General features: G+C 46.7%; 1 protein-coding gene across 1 annotated transcript in view; it reads right to left on the bottom strand.

Moving 5' to 3' along the window:
- The window catches only part of HADH (hydroxyacyl-CoA dehydrogenase), a 52,642-nt gene that overhangs the window by 15,083 nt on the left and 14,964 nt on the right, over positions 1-22,595 (bottom strand). Inside the window, exons 2-4 of the mRNA XM_024551194.4 lie at positions 11,571-11,699; positions 8,554-8,711; positions 2,978-3,104 (exon numbers count right to left, since the gene is read on the bottom strand). Coding sequence (XP_024406962.1) covers positions 2,978-3,104; positions 8,554-8,711; positions 11,571-11,699 — 414 coding nt within the window. The remainder of the gene's footprint in view (positions 1-2,977; positions 3,105-8,553; positions 8,712-11,570; positions 11,700-22,595) is intronic.

The following is a 22,595-nucleotide window of genomic DNA, read 5'->3' as shown; positions in this document are numbered from 1 at the left end:
GAAATAATTTTATCTCAAGGAACTGGGGTGAGAATGTAATTAGTTGAGGAGGTAGAACGTCATGTGCAGCCCCGAACAGGTCTGAAGGGCTCACTAAATACTGGCTTTTGCTGGCCTTTTACTTGCTACTGTTCACTGCTTCATGGAGGTAACTAGAAATCTACTGCAGTATGATGACTGCCCCAAAGACTCAGCATGGAGTCCTCCCTTCTCTCAGTAGAGAGAAGGAGCCCCCAAATATTGAGCGATTTGGCCAAGTCACAGATCTCCCGGCCTCTGAGTTGAGTGTCTCCCCATTATTCCATCCTCTTATACACAGATGCCCCAGAGCCTAAAGGCTCCCTTTGCTTCAGAACGGGCTCATCACAGAGAAAGGCTTTCATTTCCACCAAACAGGGGCTCATGGCTGGGGCTTGCTGCCCGCCAGGCACTCTGGGAGGGCGCCCACAGTCCTGTGAGGGCCCAGGAGGTACAGGGCAAGGGTGCAGCAGCCAGCTGGGATCTACAGGGGATGGCATCAAGCACCACGCCTGGAGTCAGCCCTCAGGAAACAGTAAGAGAATTTACCTCTCAGGAATCAGATTTTGGCAAATGGAGAGAGAGCCTGGCATATGTATACTCTATATATAATTTAAATGCCAGTTAAGAAACTTCAACGAGAGTCAAAACAAACAGGCTTGGCTTCGGCCCCAGACCCTCTCTACGAGCTCAGGCAAGGCAGACCGACCCTCAGGCCTCACCTCTCTCCTCTGAGATGGGAGAGTGATACTGGACACGTCCTCGTGAGAGCGCTGAATGGCTTAATGAGCTGTGTCTGTGCGAGAATAAGGCGCTGTACACACGAAGAGAGTTATCATTCGCGTTTCAATGTGATCACAGCGTGGGGTGTGGCGGTGTGTTCTGACACTAAAGGGAAGTAAATGAGTGGGAACAGAGCGCGGCGCCAGGGGACGGAGATGAGCTCTGTAGCACCGGCCAGAGCAGGCGTCACAAATCACCCGCAGTCTGAGAGCTGCTCCCCAGGAGGGGGCAGAAGCCTCCGGCGGAACTTTGCACATGGAGCGAGGGCAGAGGCTGCTAATTATGGAGTTTCAAAATTAATTTGTTGGTTTAAAGAAGTCAATGGTAAAAGTTTTTAACAGAAGGGCTGAATATTATTCATTCTACAAAGAGCAACATGCTACAGGTAATCTGTTATAGGTCCAACAGATTCTGAAAATATACATACAGTTCCAAGTAAAAGAGAAGGTCCACTCAGACACACACGCAAGCGCTGAAGTTAAGGAATGAACACTGAACAGAGAAGAGCACTTTTAGAAAACATTTGCTAGAAAATGCTAACATTTGCTAACAAGCATTGGCTGTTAACAACCAATGTACATTCCCAAAGACACAGACGGGTATTTTCAGATAAACACAGTTGAAAACAACATCATTAGAGTATAAAGTAAGTCTATAAAATGTCTGTATCTCCAAAACACTTATACACATAATATAGTAACTAAAGAAAGTAATTAGTCCCTAAATCCTGAAATGTTAAAAATTCCATTCCCCTTCTTTTGCGCTTTTCTGCATAAAAGAGGGTAAATGTGGTTTCCTCCACTCCCCACACCACCCCCCAACTTCATTCTTCGACTTCTTCAAAAACAGCCTTAGAGAACAGGATAAACTGGAAGAAGCTGGGGAGCAATGTTAGTGGAACAGATGGATTCCTGTCACAAGAGTGGTCAGAGTTGTCACCTGACAGGAAAATATAGTCATCATTAACCTAGAAGCTAATGCTTATGGGCACAAAGGACGGAAGGGGGCCTGCAGGAGAAGGCGGCAGTGGAGAAAGCAGAGCCCCAAACGCCCTGGCAGGGAGGCCCTCAGGGATCTGGGGCCTCCTCCTCGGCTCCAGTCCCCCACACTTGGAGGCCAATAAACCCTGGACCTCACAACAAATGCTACTCTAATAGCTGCTATTCCCCAGACCCTGTAATTAGTCGCCTGTAAAAGGCAAGCTGCCACATCTCAGGTGCAAATTGTCTATTGTGACTCCATCTCCCTCGTCCCCAAGTCTCTAACCAAGCAGAAGCAGCCCAACCAGGAAGCTTCTACCTGAGTGGGGAAGCCCTCCCTGGCCACTCTCTTCCACCTTCAGGTTTGTGGTCAGGATGTTTAAGGTTATCAGGAGCTCTTTAAATAGCTCTGATCGCAACACCTAAGAGATGTGCCTCATCTGGGGACAATACTGAGGCCCTGTTAAATGGGGCCAAATTCACCACAGGAACGGTAGACAAGGTGGTACAGTGGCTTTTGTGTAACACCAGGCTGTCTAATTAGAATTCCACTGACAGCCTGGAGCAAACTGACCTCAACAAGACCACGTGATCCACTCGTTTGCTGATGGGCACTTAGGTTGCTTCCAGTACTTGGCTATTGTAAATTGTGCTGCTATGAACATTGGGGTGCAGAGGAGATTGCAGGAACTATTATAAAGGACACATGGACAAAATCGGGGGGGATGGTGGGCGTAGGGGAGGGAGGTGGGTTCAGCCGGGGCGGGGGAGGGAAGGGGAGAAAAGGCATACAACTGTAATTGAATAACAATTAAAAAAAAAAAAGACCACGTGAACATGTGAAGCTCTCCCTGAGTCTCATTAAGCCAGGGGTCTTCACTGCTGCCTCCCCAGTCTGAGGCCTTTCTCCGCACTGGCCATCAGCTATGGCACAAACAAGTAAATGACAACCACGAAGTTAACAGCCCTCCTGGACACCACGGGTCAGAACACAGGGCTGTGAGGGAACGAAGCACAGGGGCCTTCCACTGGTTCTGAAAGGACGGGCTACAGCCAGAGAATCACAGCACAAGGGCGACGTTCCTTCCACTAAAACCCATCCCGTGCAACCCCAGAGGCAGGGCAGGTACGAATCAGAGAAGCAGGTCCAAGGGCGGGCACAGCAAGCAGACACGCGTGAGCAGGAACCCACTGACCTCCACGAGCTTCATCATGGGCACTGGGTTGAAGAAATGCAGCCCGGCGAATCGGTCCTGTCTGGTGGTGGCGTTGGCTATGCTCGTGATCTGCAAAGAGGAAGTGTTGCTGGCAAAGATTGTGTGTCTGTGGAGAGAAAGATGGTCAGTACTGGAACGAGTCCCATCTTCGGAACGGTCAGGACAACTCTCAGGCGCGATGCACAAGGCGACTGCTTACTGCCCAGGTCTGCGGTCCTGACCCCCGGAGGAAGTCAGAGAAAAGACACTTCTTCCTACAAGAAGCTGAAATCAAACGACCTGGTTGGTTTAATTTTAGTTTTATATTAAGTCATTCAAAAGTTACCTATTTCAAAGGTGCATTTAATCTTTGCCAATCTTTCCTTAATTTTACGGAGCAAAATTTCTCCTCTCTACCTGTATTAGTTAATCACATTACGTGAGAAAAAAAGGAGGCAGCTACTTAACCAACTTCAGTCACAAGACTAAACTTTAAGTGATCAAAAACTAATAAGAGAAAGAAGGACGCATCAGACACACCAAAAATTGTAAAGAAACACCTGGAATCTGGTAGGTAGATACACTGTGCCTCCTTGCACCACCAAAAGTAGGACAACAACAAATGTAAAAACAAAAAATAACCAGAACTGCTAGAAAATCAAACTGTAGGGAAGTCCGACAACAAAAGAATTAAAAGAAGAAACATTCATACAGACTGGTAGGAGGGGCGGAGATGGGCAGCGGGGTGCAAGGCAGCAGCTGGCAGACCCAGCAAGGAGACAGCTAATGGAGCAGGTGGTCCCACATTCAAGTGCGAATAAACTGGGAGGAACAACTGGGGAGCACGACAGACCCCACAACCCAGGGTTCCAGTGTGAGGAAATAAAGCTTCAAAACCTCTGACTGAAAACACCTGTGGAGGTTGAGACATCAGGAGAAACTCCCAGCCTCACAGGAGAGTTCATGAGAGAGACCCACAGGGTTCTAGAACGTACACAAACCCACCCACCCAGGAATCAGCACCAGAAGGCCCAATTTGATTGTGGGTACGGGGGGAAGTAACTGAAAGATGGCTGGCCAGGAGCTGAGGAAGCAGCACTGTTCCCTCTTGGACCCTTCCCCACATACAGTGCCCACAGCACAGCAATGTGGGTTGCCCAGCCCTGGTGAACACCTAAGGCTCCGCCCCTTACTACGTAACAGGAACACTGAGATGAAAGAAAAATGGCCCAAATGAAAGATTAAAGCTCCAGAAAAAATACAACTAAGTGACAAAGAGATAGCCAACCTATCAGATGTAGAGTTCAAAACACTGGTTATCAGGAAGCTCACAGGATTGGTTGAGTATGGTCACAAATAGATGAAAAAATGAAGGCTATGAAAAGTGAAATGAAGGAAAATATACAGGGAACCAACAGTGATGGGAAGGAAACTGGGACTCAAATCAATGATTTGGAGCCAAAGGAAGAAATAAACATTCAACCAGAACAGAATGAAAAAACAAGAATTCAAAACAATGAGGAGAGGCTGGGGAACCTCTGGGACAACTTTAAACATTCCAACATCTGAATCATAGGGGTTCCAGAAGGAGAAGAGGAACAGCAAGAAATTGAACACTTACTTGAAAACATAATGAAGGAGAAATTCCCCAATCTGGCAAAGGAAATAGACTTCTGGGAAGTCCAGGAAGCTCAGAGAGTCCCAAAGAAGTTGGACCCAAGGAAGGACACACCAAGGCACATACATCATAATGACATTTCCCAAGATTAAAGATAAAGAGAGAATCTGAAAAGCAGCAAGAGAAAAGGACACAGTTACCTACAAAGGAGTTCCCATAAGACTGTCAGCTGATTTCTCAGAAAAATCTGTACAGACAAGAAGGGGCTGGAAAGAAGTATTTGAAGGCATGAAAGGCAAGGACCTTTCATGCAAGAGTAACATTATGTGCAAGATGACTCTACCCAGCAAAACTATCATTTAGAATGGAAGGGCAGACAAAGTGCTTCCCAGATAAGGTCAAGTTCAAGGAGGTCATCATCACCAAGCCCTTATTCTATGAAATCTTAAAGGGACTTTTCTAAGAAAAAGAAGATGAAAAATACAAACAGTAAAATGATAACAAACTCACAACTATCAACAACCAAACCTAAAAAAACAAAAACAAAAACAAAAGTGAACTAAGGAAACAACTAGAACAGGAACAGATTCACAGAAATGGAGATCACATGAAGAGTTATGAGCAGGTAGGGGGGTGGGGGAGAATGGGGGAAAAGGTACAGAGAATAAGTAGCATAAATGGTAGGTACAAAATAGACACAGGGAGGTTAAGTAGTATAAGAAATGTAGAAGCCAAAGAACTTATATGTACGACCCATGGACATGAACTAAGGGGGGAATGATGGTGGGAAGGGGGTACAGAGCAGAGGGGAATAAAGGGGAGAAAAAAAATGGAACTGTAATAGCAGAATCAATAAAATACAAAATAAAATTTAAAAAGAAAGACCTGCATTCTCAACTAGAAACATCAGGTAAGACACATGAATACAGATCGTTTGCCGTCGAGTGAAAAACCTTACTTCTCCATTGAATGGGCACTCAAATGAAAAGAGAAGAAAACCACCTGGTCCAAAAGTAGCTTTAAAGGTTATACAAGTAGAACCAGGGAAGGAAAGATACATGCAGATACATGATAAGTGAAGTTTAAGGTATTCCACTTCTAAAAAAGCAGCACCATTTTCCCTCATACATAGAAAATATTTTTAAAAATACACACTGACTTAAACTGAATTTAATTTTTAAGACCATAATAAAGCTCAGTGCCAAACACAGAACAGGCAAATCTTTATTTACACAGGCAAGACTTCTAGGCTTTCCTATGGCGCCACCTTGTGGATGAGTATGCACAACACAGCCTGATGCTAATTAGGACCACCAAGGGGTGGTCACAGTACAGGAGGGAGAGCAGTCCCTTACTGATCACTTGTGGGGGTTCCTGCTTACGGAAGAACAATACTGCAATCTTCCTGAAAAACAGGGACAAGTGGAAGAGGGGCAGAGGGTCAGAAGAAACAAGTAATCTGCAAAGAGGAGTGTGAGGTGAGAGGAGAAGCCAGTGTGACTGGGTGGCTGGCCAAGAGTCTGAAAGAGGAACCACTTCCCTTTAAAGGCACCGTAACTCCTGCCTTTCCCAAACGTCCAAGTTGGCCAATTTAAAAGCTAGGTAGAGGAGCTTTCCTTTTTTAAAAAAAAAATGACATTTTAAAGTTTTAAAATTCTAGTTTTCAAAGTCAGTCAATGGAGGAAATACTATGAACTATTCAGAAGGTACTGAGAAAAGATCCCCTACAGTAATAGTGAGTGTGGGCCACACAAACCAGCACCCTGAACCACAGCAGCAGGCACTTGCAGGGCTGGTGCTCGGGTCTTACAGGAGCTTTGAAGGGCAACCTGCTGCAAATGGGGAACATTTTGTGAAAGGATGAAGTTACAACACAGCCCAGTCCCAAGTGTCCCCAACCCAGGGCACTCCCAGCGCACGTTTCACCCAAAGGGGAAAATGTCTCCTCCCTCGGGGCCTCTACACCACCCGCTTCAAATCGGTGGAGCTGGCACTGCTCCTAACGTTACCTCACATGCCTTCTTTCCACTCAGTGTGCGGCACATTCACTCAGTTTCAACACATTCCCTATACACCCTCACTGTTTCCCTGAAACACTGGACTTTCTTGGACCACGTTTTGTTTTTCCCATTCTGACACTCAGGCACAAAAACAAAACAAACAGACAACCAACAAAAGACCCTACTTTTCTCTTAAATATACTGCTAAGAAACCAACAGCACAAGTCTACTGATCATTAGCAATGCCCGCAGGCCTCAGGTGGAGAGGACAAAAGAGGGTGGTGGGGACTGGGGTGGATCGGGGAGTCCATGAGTGTGGGAAGGGGAGGAAGAGCCGGGACTCAGCTCAGCGGCCGGGGGCCCCAGCTGAGCTTTGTATCTGCAGTTCACACACTGCAGCCAGGGAGTCCTCCTCCAGGGTCCAGCCGTTTCAAAAGACCTTCCTCCTGGAATGTTATCACTGGAACATATTCTGATCTCCTGTTACAGGACCTGACTGCAAACATGGCAGTAAAGTCTCTCTCAATCAAGCTACTTAGAATGAAAACAAGAGTGGGTGGCTGATGCCCAGAAGCAAAGTCACATGTGTGGCGTGCAGTACGCGCCACTACTCCTATTCGAGAGGTTACTAGAGAACCTGGTCTTAGAGTTAGAACTGGGATGGTCTTGGAAACTCTACCCCAACCCCCCAACTTAAATTACAGACGATAAAACTGAGAGCCAGAAGGCTTCACGACAGTCCACGGTCAGAGGGAAGTGGTGGCAGGTGGCCCCAGGCCCCCCACTTTCCCTACAGCCCTTCCATTACTGGACACTGACAAAGAGGGCAGTCAGACCGGTCACCGTCACTAGGGAAGGACCAACATTTCAATAGCGGCGAAACTGCTGGGTTATACTCCCTTTCCTGGGGCAGATGTCTGGTAATCTTAGAGGGTTCCCTGCTGACTTGGGAGCCAACACCCCTACCTTTCTGTCAGATATTTCTGCGGCCCCCAAATGCCAGTGCACAGAGCATGCAGATCAGCACAGTGCTGGACGGGTGACAGAAAGGTAAGCCTCTGCTCTCTGTTAGGGGCAGGGCCTCTCCATACACCAGGCCACGCAGCTCTGAGAGTTGACACTCCACCAGGCTGGCATGCAAGTCTCTCTTTAGCCACTGCTTACTGGTGGCTGCTTCTGACTTACTTTTGTCATATAATCTCATTCTGACTTTCAGTTCCATCGAAGAAGGGAGAAGTGTGGTCAAGCAAAACAAAAGGAGAACATGAATGACTCAGTCAGGTGTCACATTCACCAAAAGCCAAGAGGCAAACACAGCACAAGGCTCCAGACTCTGAGCACCTGAGCTGCATGTGTGAGCAAGCTCGCTGATAGTGCACGGGGTCCTGAGCCCCAGGCACCTGCACGCCTGACCTTCACGGGCTGGCTGTCCCCTCCCGCCCTTTGCCAGAAGGCAGATAAGAACTTCATGCTCCTTTCATGCTCACAAGACTGTTTCAATTTAACATAGGTAAAGCTCAAAACAGGAGAGTTCTGGGGACTCGGTGGGGACACAGGCATCCCCTTCACTTACAACCATACTGTCTGTTCACCTAAACAAATGGGACACATGAAACTACTCCGAGGTTCCTCAGCAGACACCGAAGGACTGGCCCAAGCCTCCTCCATCCTCTGGCCTGGAAGACTCAAGACCCACATGCTGCAAGAGACAGAGGCCATCCCATGGATGGACCCTTCATCGACTATGGGAAATCCCACCCTGGCTAGGGGACGACAATCAGATCAGGACAGTTCAAGCCTCAGGAAGCAAACTGGGAGTCAGGGGTGGAGAACAGAGCAAAGAGCTGCGGGCTAGAGAAGGGGAAGTGGGCTTCATGTCAGAAGATGCCTTCCTGAGAGCAAAGCTGGAACCCGGGAAGGAGCCCTCCGACCCAACGAGAACGTCAGGGGCCACGTACTCAGCAGCAAACTTGTCCAGCCTCTTGAAGAGCTCGGTCTTCACCTTCAGTTTCTCCACAATGGCCTCCACCACCAGGTCCGTGCTGTGGACAACAGATGCCGCGTCCGTGCTGGTTGAGATGCTGCTCAGGGTCTTGCCCACAAATTCATCGCCTGCCTATTGCAGAAGGAGAACATTCACTGAGCTCACTGGAACAAGGTGTGTGATTTGCTGCTTAGGCAGAGGGAAAGGGGAGGGTGAGAAGAGGCCCACACACCCCAGACACAACTTGAACGCCAACTGCAATTCTGAGAAATTAAACTGCCTGTGTTTCTGCTTAGGGACAAGAGCATGTCCATGTACTTCACACCAAGGCAAGAAGTCAGTCTGTGAGCAATCCCAACTGTCGGTCCACCGGCACTGTCAGGTACAGGGCGTAATCTTCCACGCTTTTGGCCACATCTGCTCCTGTTACTAAACTGTCTGTTCACGGCACCTGTGTTGGCCCGCTGTGTCTGTCCCCAGAGTGACAGCCTGCTGTGTCCTGTGCCGTGAAATCTGTCCTCCCAGAAAAGGGGGAAAGCTTAGCTCAAGACCATCCATTAGTCGGGAGGTGGCGCTGGCTATTCCCCTCTCACAGAAGGTCGGGAAGAGCTGAGTAAGGGCAACAGAGAGGGTACAAGAGCCAAACTCAGCAGTCATTCATCGAATAATCATCGCCCATCACGTGCCGGCAACCGGTGTTTCAAAAACATGCCAGACACAGCCTCCGGCTCAAAGGGCTTCAAGTCCTACGTTTTCCTCGTTGGGACTCCAGTCTCCACAAACAGTCTCCAGGCAGAAACGGACAATTCCTCTGGCAACTGCCATTTGGGTTCAAGATGTAATTTGCCCACGGGGCACCAAAATGGTCATAATCAGCACAGGCTCCCACATCATCAGGAAACAGCCAACTATCCAGAGCCGTTCAAAAGAAACATAATGGGAGATGACAGGTAATTTTAAAATATCTATTTGGCCACATTTTAAAAAGGGAAAACAGGTAAAAGTTCTTCTGAACCCAGTATATCTAAGATATTATCATTTCAAACTATAATCAATATTTTAAAAATTTAGATGTGTTATATTCTTTTTTTCTATTGAGTCCTTGAAATCTGGAGTCTGTCTTACACTTCCAGCACAACTCACACTGGACTAGCCGCATGTTAAGTGCTCAACAGCCGCTTGTAGCTAGCGGTGCTGCCCTGGTCAGGGCAGAGCTACGTGAACACAGGGTGTCGACCAGACAGGCTGAAGGTGACACGCCCCTCCTCCAAGCAGGTCCCTGGCAGGGGTGAGAAACACCAGGAGACCGGACTCCTGCGCAGCGGCTCTCCAGGAGCTCAGCCACCTGGGCACAGGGGCACCTATCACACTCAGGACAGGCCCCGTCTCTGCTCAAGGCCGACAGCCCACAGAACTCTGCAGGGCGAACAAGCGAAAATGCAGGTTACGCATCTGGGTCCAGACTCACTGTGAAAACTGTATCCATCCCCACCCCTCTGGTTTTTAAACAGTGACTAGATATTAATAAAATGTAACCCAAAACATGAAGTATCACTTTCACACACCCTATGATGGCTTTTATGAAAGAAGATGGAGAATAAGAAGTGTTGGCCAGGACGCAGAGTATCTGGAACCTTTGCACACTGTTGGTGGGAATGTAAAATAGTGTAGCCACTGTGGAAAACACAGCTGGGTGGTTTCCTCAAAAAAACAAACAAACACAGAACTTCCACAGAACCCAGCGATTCTACCTCTGGGTACATAACTGAAAGGACTGGAAGAGGAACTGGAACAGAGAGTATACAACCTTTCACTGAAGGATTATTTGTAACAGCCAAAAGGTAAAAACAACCAAGTACCCACTGACAGATGAATGGATAAGCAAAACGTGGTATACATACACAATGGAATATTATTCAGTCACGCACAAGAATGAAGTTCATGGATGAGTCCTGAAGACTTATACCAAATGAAAGAGATCAGTCAAAAAAGGACAAATATTGTATGATTTCACTTACATGAGGTCCCTAGAAAAGGCGAATTCAGAGAGACGAAAAGATTAGAGGTTAACAAGGACTGGGGGGAGGAGGGAATGGGGAGCTATTGTTTAATGGGTACAGTTTTTGTTTGGAAAGATGAAAAGGTTTTGGAAGCAGCAGTGATAGTTGTACAACAGTGTGAATGTCATTAAGTCACTGCGTTAAAATGATTAAAATGGCAAATTTTATCTCATACGTATTTTACCACAATAAAAAGTTGGTTAAGGCAACTAGACACATCCCTGTGGATACCTCAGATGAAAGCCCTGCCTGCGCTCTTCTCTGCCCGAGAGGATTTCCGCTGAAGCCACAAGGCAACCAATCTCCAGCAACTCCCGCAAGTTGGCAGAGGTAAACAAAGAGCCACGGGGGTGACTTCTGCAGTACTTCTAATTATTTGTGAAGGTCCAGCGAGCAAGAGTCAGTAAACCAGAGTTCCCACACTTCCGGGGGTTCCTCGGGTTCCTGCACCTCTTCTGCTGCAGACGGTGACAAGGACTCACTCTGCGTTGTCCCCTCTAGTCAGCACGTGCACTACAGGCATAAGACCTTACCTGAGCAATCAGGACTTCTACCCAAGTACACTTTTATCGTATCATTCCCTTTTTAACTTGCAAGTACAAAAATCACCTTCCTGTTTCTCCCTCATCCATCCTCGTAACAAAATAGATGTCATTCTGTCCCAAACTCAGCAGAGAGAATGAGTTCACTACCCACAGAAGCTTACTCCTCAGCCTCAAATCCTACCCAACAATGTGACTATTTACTTCTCCTGTTTTCTAACCAGTGTCCCCTGTATGTTTAGTGACTATGCTATGTTGGTCTAAAGTTATGGAGGAATGGGTTTTACATAAACAAATTGAAAAAGTAGGCAAAGGCCAGCATCTCTCCTTCCCAAGAACGTGACGTGGTTGGAGGACTGGTCTTGGGGACACTGATAACAAGAAATTACCTTGGGGTTTTCTGCGAACTTCTTCTTGGCTACTCTCCGAAGGCTTTCCTCAATTCCCTTTTTGGACTTTGCCAGGATGTCCTCTGTCTGGTCTACCAACACGACTGTGTGGCCAGTTGCGGCAGCAACCTAAAGCAAAAAAAGAATAATTTGTTTAGAAAAGAAAGAAAATATAAAAGTTAAAAAAAAGAGAGATTCATATTCCACATGAACTTTGCCACCATTCTATTCAACACATTAAATAAACAAAATAAGCCAAATTAACTAGACCCAGTTTCTGCTAAGAACACAGCTCTCCCCAGGCACTGCTCTTTACGGGAATGACGACAGATCCCCAATCCTGTGGTCTAAATCAAAGTCCCAAAGGCCACCCTGTAACTACTTCCTGTACTGCCCAGTACAGCATGAAAGCCACCGGCAACATGTGGCTACTCCAATTAATTGGAATTAAGTAAAATTAAAAATTTAGCTCCTTCCCTGGCTAGTGTGGCTCAATGGATTGAGCACTGGCCTAGAACCAAAGGGTCATTGGTTTGATTCCCAGTCAGGGCACATGCCTGGGTTGCAGGCCAGGTCCCCAGTGGGGGCCACACGAGAGGCAACCACACACTGATGTTTGTCTCCCTTTCTTTCTCCCTCCTTTCCCCTCTGTCTAAAAATAAATGAAATCTTAAAAAAAAAATTTAGTTCCTCTGTAAAGTCTATGTTTATCTAATCACTATGTCGAACATCCGAAACTAATACAAAATAACATTGAAAGTGAACTGCAATTGACATTTTTAAAATCTAGCTCCTCAGCAGCGCTCGCCGTCATCCCAGTGCTAAGCAGCTGGCCCCCGGGTGCACCTGCCGCCCCCCCATCAGAGCTGGGGCCGCCTGCGCAGCTCTGCCGCCCACCCTCCGATCACTAAGACGCAAATGGCACCAAAAACCCTCTTGTCCACAAGGGTTATTAATGACACGACTCCCTTGAAAGGAGGCCTTGGCGATCAGCCGATTGAGGAGGGCAGTTCCCCTCCCTTCCCCATACTCGCCCTGGCTGAACCCTGAGGGCACAGTTAGTGAGGCTGCCACGAGTTTAATCATAACCAGCTTAGTTTAGCCGCCACCAGTGACCATTCAACCCCTGTGTCATCACAGTTTACCCATAGTTTTGCCCAGGGCTGTGCAATAGCTGATGTGGCTAAAAATGGACCTGGTCACATTACAGGCAGGTGGGAAAGTGAATCAGTTCAAGCCTTAAGTAGAGGCACATGTGGCCTAATACAAGCATAACGGACAGGAGGCCAGACACTGCGGTGCCCTCCCGGCTCTGCGAAGCCCCTGCAGAACCGGGGCACAGGAGAGGGGCCGGCATGAACCTGCCTGGAGATGGCACTAAAGAGTACGGTGGACCTTTGAACACAAGTTTGAACGGCACAGGTCCACTTACATGTGGATTTTTTTCCAATAAATACTGCAATGTATTTTCTCTTCCTTATGATTTCCTTAATACCTTCTTTATCTTATTTATTTATTACAGATAGAGTATATAATACATCTGACATATAAAATAGGTGTTAATCTAGTGTTTATGTTATTGGTAAGGTTGACAGTCAACAGTGTGCTGTTAGTACTTCAGTTTTGGGGGACTCAAAAGTTATATGTAGATCTTTGTGCCAGAGGGTTGGCACCTCTAACCCCTACAGTGTTCAAGGTCAACTGCATGTGACTTCCAGACAACATGGAGGCATAGGTAGATACGCTGCCTCCTCACACAACCAAAACAAGGACAAGTAATTTAAAAACACAAAACAACAGAAAGGACAGAAAGTGGAACTGTATGGAAGTTAGACAACCAAGGAGTTAAAGAAGAAGCATTCATCCAGACCAGTAGGAGGGGTGGGAACGGGCAGCCGGGGCAGAGAGGACTTGCAGCAAGGTGGCGGCTGGCGGACCTGTTGAGGCAGCAGCTAGCAGAGCAGGCAGTCCCACATTTGTGTGCGGATAAACGGGAGGAACAACTGGGGAGCAAGACAGACCCAACCCAGGGTTCCAGTGTGAAGAAATAAAGCCTCAAAACCTCTGACTGAAAACACCAGTGGGGGTCAAGGCAGCAGCGGCAGAAACTCCCAGCCTCGCAGGAGAGTTCATTAGAGAGACCCACAGGGTCCTAGAACGTACACAAACCCACCCACACAGGAATCAGCACCAGAAGTTCCAATTTGATTGTGGGCACAGGGGGAAGTGACTGAAAGACGGCTGGCCAGGAGCTGAGGAAGCAGCACTGTTCCCTCTCGGACCCTCCCCCACATACAGTGCCTGCAGCACAGCAATGTGGGTTCCCCAGCCCTGGTGAACACCTAAGGCTCCGCCCCTTACTACGTAACAGGAACACTGAGACGAAAGAAAAATGGCCCAAATGAAAGAAAAGATTAAAGCTCCAGAAAAAATACAACTAAGTGACAAAGAGATAGCCAACCTATCAGATGTAGAGTTCAAAACACTGGTTATTAGGAAGCTCACAGAATTGGTTGAGTATGGTCACAAAACAGATGAAAAAATGAAGGCTATGAAAAGTGAAATGAAGGAAAATGTACAGGGAACCAACAGTGGTGGGAAGGAAACTGGGATTCAAATCAACAGTTTGGAGCAGAAGGAATAAATAAACATTCAACCAGAACAGAATGAAAAAACGAGAATTCAAAACAATGAGGAGAGGCTGAGGAACCTCCAGGACAACTTTAAACATTCCAACATCTGAATCATAGGGGTGCCAGAGGGAGAAGAGGAACAGCAAGAAATTGAACACTTACTTGAAAACATAATGAAGGAGAAATTCCCCAATCTGGCAAAGGAAATAGACTTCTGGGAAGTCCAGGAAGCTCAGAGAGTCCCAAAGAAGTTGGACCCAAGGAAGCACACACCAAGGCACATCATAAAGACATTACCCAAGATTAAACAGAAGGAGAGAATCTGAAAAGCAGCAAGAGAAAAGGACACAGTTACCTACAAAGGAGTTCTCATAAGACTGTCAGCTGATTTCTCAAAAGAGACCTTACAGGCAAGAAGGGGCTGGAAAGAAGTATTCAAAGTCATGAAAGGCAAGGACCTATATCCAAGATGACTCAATCCAGCAAAGCTATCATTTAGAATGGAAGGGCAGATAAAGTGCTTCCCAGATAAGGTCAAGTTAAAGGAGGTCATCATCACCAAGCCCTTATTCTATGAAATGTTAAAGGGACTTATCTAAGAAAAATAAGAAGATCAAAAATATGAACAGTAAAATGACAACAGATTCACAACTATTAACAACTGAACCTAAAAAAAAAAAAAAAAAAAAAAAAAAGGACCAATCTAAGCAAACAACTAGAATAGGAACAGAATCACAGAAATGGAGATCACATGGAGGGTTATCAGCAGGGGACGGGGAGACAGGGGGAAGAGGTCCTGGGAATAAGTAGCATAAATGGTAGGTAGAAAATAGACAGGGGGAGGGTAAGAATAGTATAGGAAATGGAGAAGCCAAAGAACTTATATGTATGACCCATGGACATGAACTAAAGTGGGGGAACGTGGGTGGGAGGGGGTGTGCAGAGTAGAGGAACATAAAAGGGGGAAAGCGGGACAACTATAATAGCATAAACAATAAAGTGTTTTTAAAAAAGAGGGTCAACTACCTGTAATTCTAAACCACTGTTAGATGTGAGATTTGTGAAACCAGGCAACTAAAATTCAAAAAACCAAAAAGAAAAAAAAAATAGAAACAGAAGAGCAAAAACTCAAAAGCGAAGAGGTTCAAATCTCATAGACAGATTTCTAAAACTACTTTTAAAAACAGTAAGACAGGCCTTAAATGGAAGTTAACTAAAAACCTGCCCTGCCCTCCCCACTACCCCCATTCTCCCCAGAAAGCTGTAGGTCTGGGCCTGTGGGGCTGGGGACAGAATGGCCAGTGCCTCCGAGCCCACCTAGGGACCACGGAAGGAAGCAATGCCAGGGCCCGAGGGTCTGAGAGCCCCAGCAGGGCAGGGGTCAGGCGGGAAGAAGGCACCCTGATGAAAGGACGGAGGCGGGCGGTTCAGTTGCCCCGTGGACGGAAACCCAGGCTGCGAGCGAGCAGGCAGCACTGTCAAAGTACAACCATGCCCAGCAAGCAAAATGCCCATCGGTCCAGACCACAGTTCTCCCTCAGTTGTGACAGACCAGGGCCCGTCTAGCCAACACCTCAATCACCGGGCACAAATGTGAACCTCCAATTCAATAAGTTCAAAGTAAAAAGAGAAACTTTTTAGAAACTGTGCCAAAAAGACAATACAGCATACTCGAGACTGCTTGCGCCCTTGGCTGGCACCTGGAAACTCAGATGTGAGGAGGAATCCCAACTGCTCCCTGGTAAGGAAGGCTTGCTGCACCTGGACTCTGTGCAACGTGGTTCACGCTGAACCCGTGCTTTCCTTCTGAGAGTCGGGAGTTTTGGCACTCGCTAGGCAGAGGATGCCTACGTGAGCCGCTCCCATAAAAGCCCAGAGCTCTGGGTGTCTAATAAGCATCCCTGGTAAACAAAACTTCATACATGCTGTCACAACCTGTTGCTGGAGGAATTAAGTGTGTCCTTCGTGACTCCACTGGAAGAGGACTCTGGAAGCTTGCGCCTGGTTGCCTCTAGACGTTATCCCCCGCACCTTTTCCCTTGGCTGATTTTACTTTGTATCCTTTTGCTGTAACAAATCATAGCCAGGAGTATGACTCTAGTCTTTCCTGGGTCTCCATGAAACGATTGGCTCCCGGACGCTGTGACCACCAAAATCCACAGATGCTCAAGTCCCTTACATAAAATGATACAACATTTGCATAGAACCTATGCACACCCTCCGGTATATTTTAAATAGTCTCTAGATTACGTATAATACCTAATACAACGTAAATGCCATAAAAATAACTGCTACACTGTATTGTTTAGGGATCAACTTTCAGGAATTTTTTTTCCTGAACATTTCTGGTCTGCAGTTGGTTAAGTCTGCAGATGCACAACCAGCAGGTATGGAGGCCAGACTGTACAGGCTGGGTCCTGTGAGCCGTCTTAGTAAGTCACCAGACCTGGGGTGGAGGGGGTATTGGTGCGGAACTGGGACACAGAACCTAAGAAAGTAAACCTCAAATTCCAGATGGAGCTGGTGATGAAATCAAATGGCTTTGAGACCGGCACCCCTGGGGAGCAACAGCTCAAGGGAGGAGAGGTGACCGACAACCATACAATCCGCTGCAAGGCTGGGCAAGCAGGGGTGCTGGCCTGGGAACCCCCCGCTTTTGCTTTAGCTCCAGTGTTCTGACAAATCCCCCATGGAACGACACAAGTGATTTTCACTTTGTTTCTTTGAACCTCTGACCTAGATCATCCTTGCCAGGCCAGACATAATTCCTGAGGTTCCCAGGTGCCCAGATCCCAACCCACTTTCCCCCACGTCATCTCCAGCCCCCAACACTGAAGGTGTTGGGGTGTAGGGGGAAATTCAAGCCTGAATTTTCTCCTACGCCTGAACGAACACACTCTAGACACTCTGTACACCTGAATGAACACACTCTAGACAACACAATATGTAGACACTGGCCAAAAAAACCACCATTAATTCAAGGGAACATTCAAAAGAACACAATGCACATGTCAGGTGGCCGTATGACAGTGATGGAGTGTGTAAAACATTTGTTTATTTTCCCACCTCACCCAGAACCGGAGTACACAGGGGCCAAACCTAAAAGAGAGGAAGACAACAGATTTCCTGTCCCAGTGTGTGGGTGATCACACTCGTGTTCTGCGACGTTGCCCTTAGCCATACAGTGCCTCACTGATCTGAGAGAAGCTTGTCTTGGGAGAACCTCAAATCACTGGAGCATTTTCCACAGTCCTGGGCTCTCCACAATGTCTGAACTGGTATTTCCAGTCTAGTGAGGAGGTAACACTCCCTAGCAGGGGTCTTTTTTGCCGGGTGAGGCAGGGGTCACTTTCTACTTTAGCTTTTCTTTCCTTGGTTAATTCGCAAAGCTTCAGGAAAATACAAAGGAAATGTTATGGTGTAGTCATTCCAAGACACAGAGAAAAAGGACATCCCTGTTTCAACCCAACAGGGATGTGGATGTGGTTGGTCTGAATGGAGAAAATACAGGCGAAAAAGAGAAGCAGAGGAGTAGAATAGGTAGAAGAGGGTACGGGGGGATAAACGGTGATGGGAGGAGACTTGACTTGGGGTGGTGAACACCCAGTACAATATACAGATGATGTGTTATAGAACCGTACACCTGAAACCTATACAGTTGTATTAACCAATGTCACTCCAATAAATTCAATAAAAAAGAAAAAAAGTAGACACTTTAAGTCTTTTTGAAATGTGTGCCATTTTACAGTGAAACTTTGTGGTGCAGTCCAAAATTTATTGCATAGCAAAACACTACCATTACAGCATAATTCCAAGTGATTTCAAGTCATAGCCGTGTTTTCATTCTACCCACCCACAGAGAGCAACACAATCAAGTTCTTGCAATCATTTCCTGCAGGCATACCCCAGGGGCACAGGTTGGCAAGAACCTGAGAGCAACTTCATCCTTTCAAACCCCAGTGCCTGGCCCACTGTGAGCACTCAATTCACAGTTGTTGAATGAATCAGTGATGAATGAGGCACATCTAGCTCACTGCCTGGCACATATTAGTTGCTTAATAAAAGATCCATAGGATACTGGGTCCCCTGTTCTTTGTGCTAATCTACTCCAAAAGGGGTTGGTATTCCTCTCTAAGCGGTATGTCTAAATGGCCTACCAGAGATGGACTCAGGATGCAAGCAGTCTGTCCCTCCCCCGCAACACAATCTGTGACCACTGAGGCAGCCTTAAGCATGGCTACGCAGACACAGGCCACGTAAAGGCCACCTCATTTCTTCCCCAATCATTACTACACTTGTCTTATTCCTCCCTGAGAGCTGGGAGAGCTTATAGAAGCAATGGTCTCTATCTAACAGAAGGAATATAAACCTTTAAAAAGAACAAAGTCAAATGCAACAAAAATAAGGTATCATGTACTGAGCACCTGCCATGGGCCAGGCACACACTCTGAATATGCCAAGACTGTTTCTGATCAATCCTACAACTTCGTTGAAGAAGACAGCACCCCCGTTTTGCTAAAGAAAGAGAATGAAAGAAGAGGGGTCGGTCGCTCAAGGTCACTCAGCTATGAGGCTGTGATGCCAGTTTCCAAGACTGCCCGGCTCCAGAACTTGTCCTCTTATAACCTAATTAGAGGTCAAGGGATGCTACCTTATTTGCTGAGACAACCAGATTTCAATACACAGTAATAATAAAATGCTATCTTACAGAAATTTCATGTTACTGATTTTTTTATATTCTCCTCTCTACCTTCCTTAGTAACTATGATAGGCTCAGTGATTAATAACAATAAAAATTCCTCCTAAATAACTGCTTGTCAGTTCCTTCCAAAACTAGTACCCTAACCAACACACCTTCACAGTCCTTATGAAATTGTCATCACCTTCCATTTTATAGATGAGGAAACTGGGCCTCGAAGACATTAAGTAACATTTCCAAAGTCCCACGGCCGGTAACAACATAAATAGCATAAGGTTCAATGAAATCACAGTCCTATCCAGAGCAAAAATGAACTGACAAAGAACACCTACACAGACAAATGGCGGTTTCCATGGGAGCATTAAAGACGCAAAAGAACCCTTAACAACACTGGCTCTAGGACAGGGCTTCCCAAACCCCTGCAGCATCAGCACCACCTGGGGACCGGTTAGAAACGCACATTCTCAGACTGCACCCCGAACCCCACGCATCAAACTCTGGGCTGGGGCTCCCAGTGATTCTGATGCTCTAAGGTCTGTGCTCCCATCTGGCTGGTGATTAGAATAAGCAGGGGGACATTTAGGCTGACCACCTCCTGGCCCCACTTGCAGATACTCTGATTCATCAGGTTTGGGGTGGCACATACACACTGGCATCTTTAAAACATCCCCCACGGTGATTCTGATGTGCAGCCCATGTGCCGAGGCAGCACCCCACAATTAGGACTTAACCCAGATCCCTGTCCCTAACCCTCCTCACCCCAGCCACTTCGGGGGCGCCAACTATCTCCTAAACCCACTGACAGGCCATCAACTTTCAATCCTTAAACCATTTGGGTCCAATGTCTTCCTGCTGCTCTCTGTCCAGGAGACAGTTCCAGACATTACTCAGAAGACACTACCCAGAAGACTCCCCTCTTCTTGGCTCTCCCCAAATTCCCCAACAAAAGGCCAGGCTCAATCAGGCCCCCCTTCTGCCTGGGACCCTTGAACATCAGGGCCTTGCTACAGCTCTCCTAAACGACTTGCTTCTGAATTCCTGAAGGTCGGGCCCTACACTTGTCTCCCCAGTTATGTTCTAGTCCCTTGAAATGGCTCTCTTCTAGCCTTGATCTCTGGCCATGTTTGCACCTGCCTTGCCCTGCACTGATGTTGGATTGTCAGCTGCTGGCTACTGGCTCACACCCACCACCCTTAAGCTAGCCACTCTGTGTCATTCTTTTCCACAGGCCACAATGCTGGGAGGAATCCTGAGTCTCCTAGAGAAAAAAATTCCCTTAAAAAGTCCATGGAGGTTTGCTACCCCTAGTAACAGCTATAGTTTAGAGTACTTTCTGTGTGCCAGACACCAGGCCTATCCATCGCATCTCACTTATTATTTAACCAATTCTCCAAGTGTCAAATGCCAATTTTAATGAAGTGTCACTTTACAGCTCTATAGCTTGGTCTCTTAAAGAAAATTATGATTATAAAATCTGCAATAGATAAGCGTGTAAGATTATTTTTGACATCCGGAACATTGAAAAAATTCCTTAGTCATCGCTATGCCTATAGCTAATTATTATTCATCCAAAGGACCCACGGAAAACCCGGGTCTCCAACATGAAGACGGTGCCGACCACGTGGGGCTCCGCTCCTCGGCATTCACAGCCCTTGCGCAGCAATACCGCGTGCCGGTAACCACTCCGTGCTCCCGGCACTTCTCTTTCTGCAACTGCGGCGAAACGTTCTTGGAGGTGGCTCTGTGGCTTCATCTGGCACAAATGATACGCTGAACATAAATGTACATTCTGGCACTGACATCTCAGATCTCACCAGTGATAAAACAACCATTTTTATCATCTATAACACAACTCGTATCTTTAACATTTTAGGATCATCAGTGAAAAATAAAACACATCATTTAAAAACTTAACAGAAATTTTGGATCCTCAACATAAGCTTCAAGGCCATAGTTTAAAAATCAATGACCTCGCAGGAACTCTTATAAAGGACACATGGACAAAATCGGGGGGGATGGTGGGGGTGGGGGAGGGAGGTGGGTTCAGCTGGGGTGGGGGGGAGGGAAGGGGAGAAAAGGCATACAACTGTAATTGAATAACAATAAAAATTAAAAAAAAAAAAATCAATGACCTCATCTAAGCTTTATTGTAACCGTAACACCAAATGTTAAGAAAAAAGGTATGTACACTGAGTTACAGTATCAAAACCACTTAAACTGAAACTAGTGTTAGCACTGAGTCCAACATGCCTCTGTCGGTCCCACAGAGCACCCCAGTTTAGGGGCTCATTACCTTCACCAGCAATGGCCTCCCAACTGTTTCCAGTCTCCAAGCTCACCTCTCGTGACCCTAAATGAATGTTTGCTTCGTCTCCTTAAAGTGCAAGTCTGTCTCCACAGTTTCCATTCCTTCCTCCACTAGACACCCAGGTCTCAACGCGTAAAAAACTCTTAACTCCTAAGGCTGTCCTACACAAGTTCCTTCAGCTTCTTCTTTTTGACCTTAAAATCTCTTCTCCATTTAACTTCTCCCTTTCTTCATTCTTTTCTTGTAAGAATTATCGCTAATTGCCGCTGAGGCCAAGCTCACTCCTATGAAAGGTCATGGAGGTTCATGGGTACAGGCTTCCGGTACTGCTCCCGAATAAAATCAGGAGTCCTGCAAGTGCTTAGATCTTTTCTCAGCTTTTGGCTACACATGGTTTGAAGGCCGAGAACAGAATAAGTACTGTGTTTTTCTTGGAAGCCAAGCAGTTGCACTGGGGTATAAAAACAATCTGGATGACAGGGAAGCCTTCAAACAGGTTGGGTAAAATGCAAATGACTAGAAAATGCGGATTACTAGAAAATGCTTTCCACCAAATGATCAATGGTCACTAACAAAAACCTTGTCTTCTCAGAGGTAAGGACTTTGATCTGCTCGCACCAGTACACCCTTAGGGATGAAGGGGAACTACCATCCCTAGGGGGAGAGTCCACGGTGGGCCCCTCCCTACGCTCATTCCTTTACTGACTGCTTCCTTTTGACTCAACACCCGTGGGCCTGTTCCGGGCCCTGGGATAAGGTGGTGAACAAAACAAAGCCCCTGCTCTCAGAGAGCTTTCACTCCTCATCAATGATCACATTTAATTAATCTTCACGGAGCCTTTGGGGAGGGCTCTGTCAGAACAAACACAGTCTGGAGCTAGGGCTGCCTGCACCCAGAGTTCCCTCGAGGGCTTTGCCTGACCCCAAGAGGCATGGCCGAGTCTAAGGGAGCAGTCCGAGATGGTTCTGAGCTGGGGAAGGGCTGGCCTCTGGAGCCTTTTGCTGCCTGTGAGACAGGAAATGCTCCTTAATCTCTGCAGGGTGTCTTATCTATAAACACAGGGCAATAGGGCTGTTAGGAGGACTAAAGGAGTTAATACAAGTTAAATTCCCAGAATAGTCCTTGACATCACAATAGCTTGTTATTTTCAGTCTAGGCAGTCCCCTCCCTCCTTCTGGGAGGGTCTGAGGCCTAATACAGGGTCCAGGTACAGCCTCCTAAAATAAATTATTTTATACTGCTTTTGAACTTACACCTTCTGATCCCAAGACTTGCTCTCTTTCTGGTTTTTACTTTCAGGTTTTCTATGCCCTTCCATTTTTGCAAACAGGCTGGGATCTCTCTTCATTTAAGAAAGAAAGTGGACTTCCGGCCAAGATAGAGG

Source organism: Desmodus rotundus, chromosome 4 (assembly GCF_022682495.2).
Source record: "Desmodus rotundus isolate HL8 chromosome 4, HLdesRot8A.1, whole genome shotgun sequence".
Taxonomy (NCBI): domain Eukaryota; kingdom Metazoa; phylum Chordata; class Mammalia; order Chiroptera; family Phyllostomidae; genus Desmodus; species Desmodus rotundus.
This window is presented reverse-complemented; position numbering and strand designations above follow the sequence as displayed.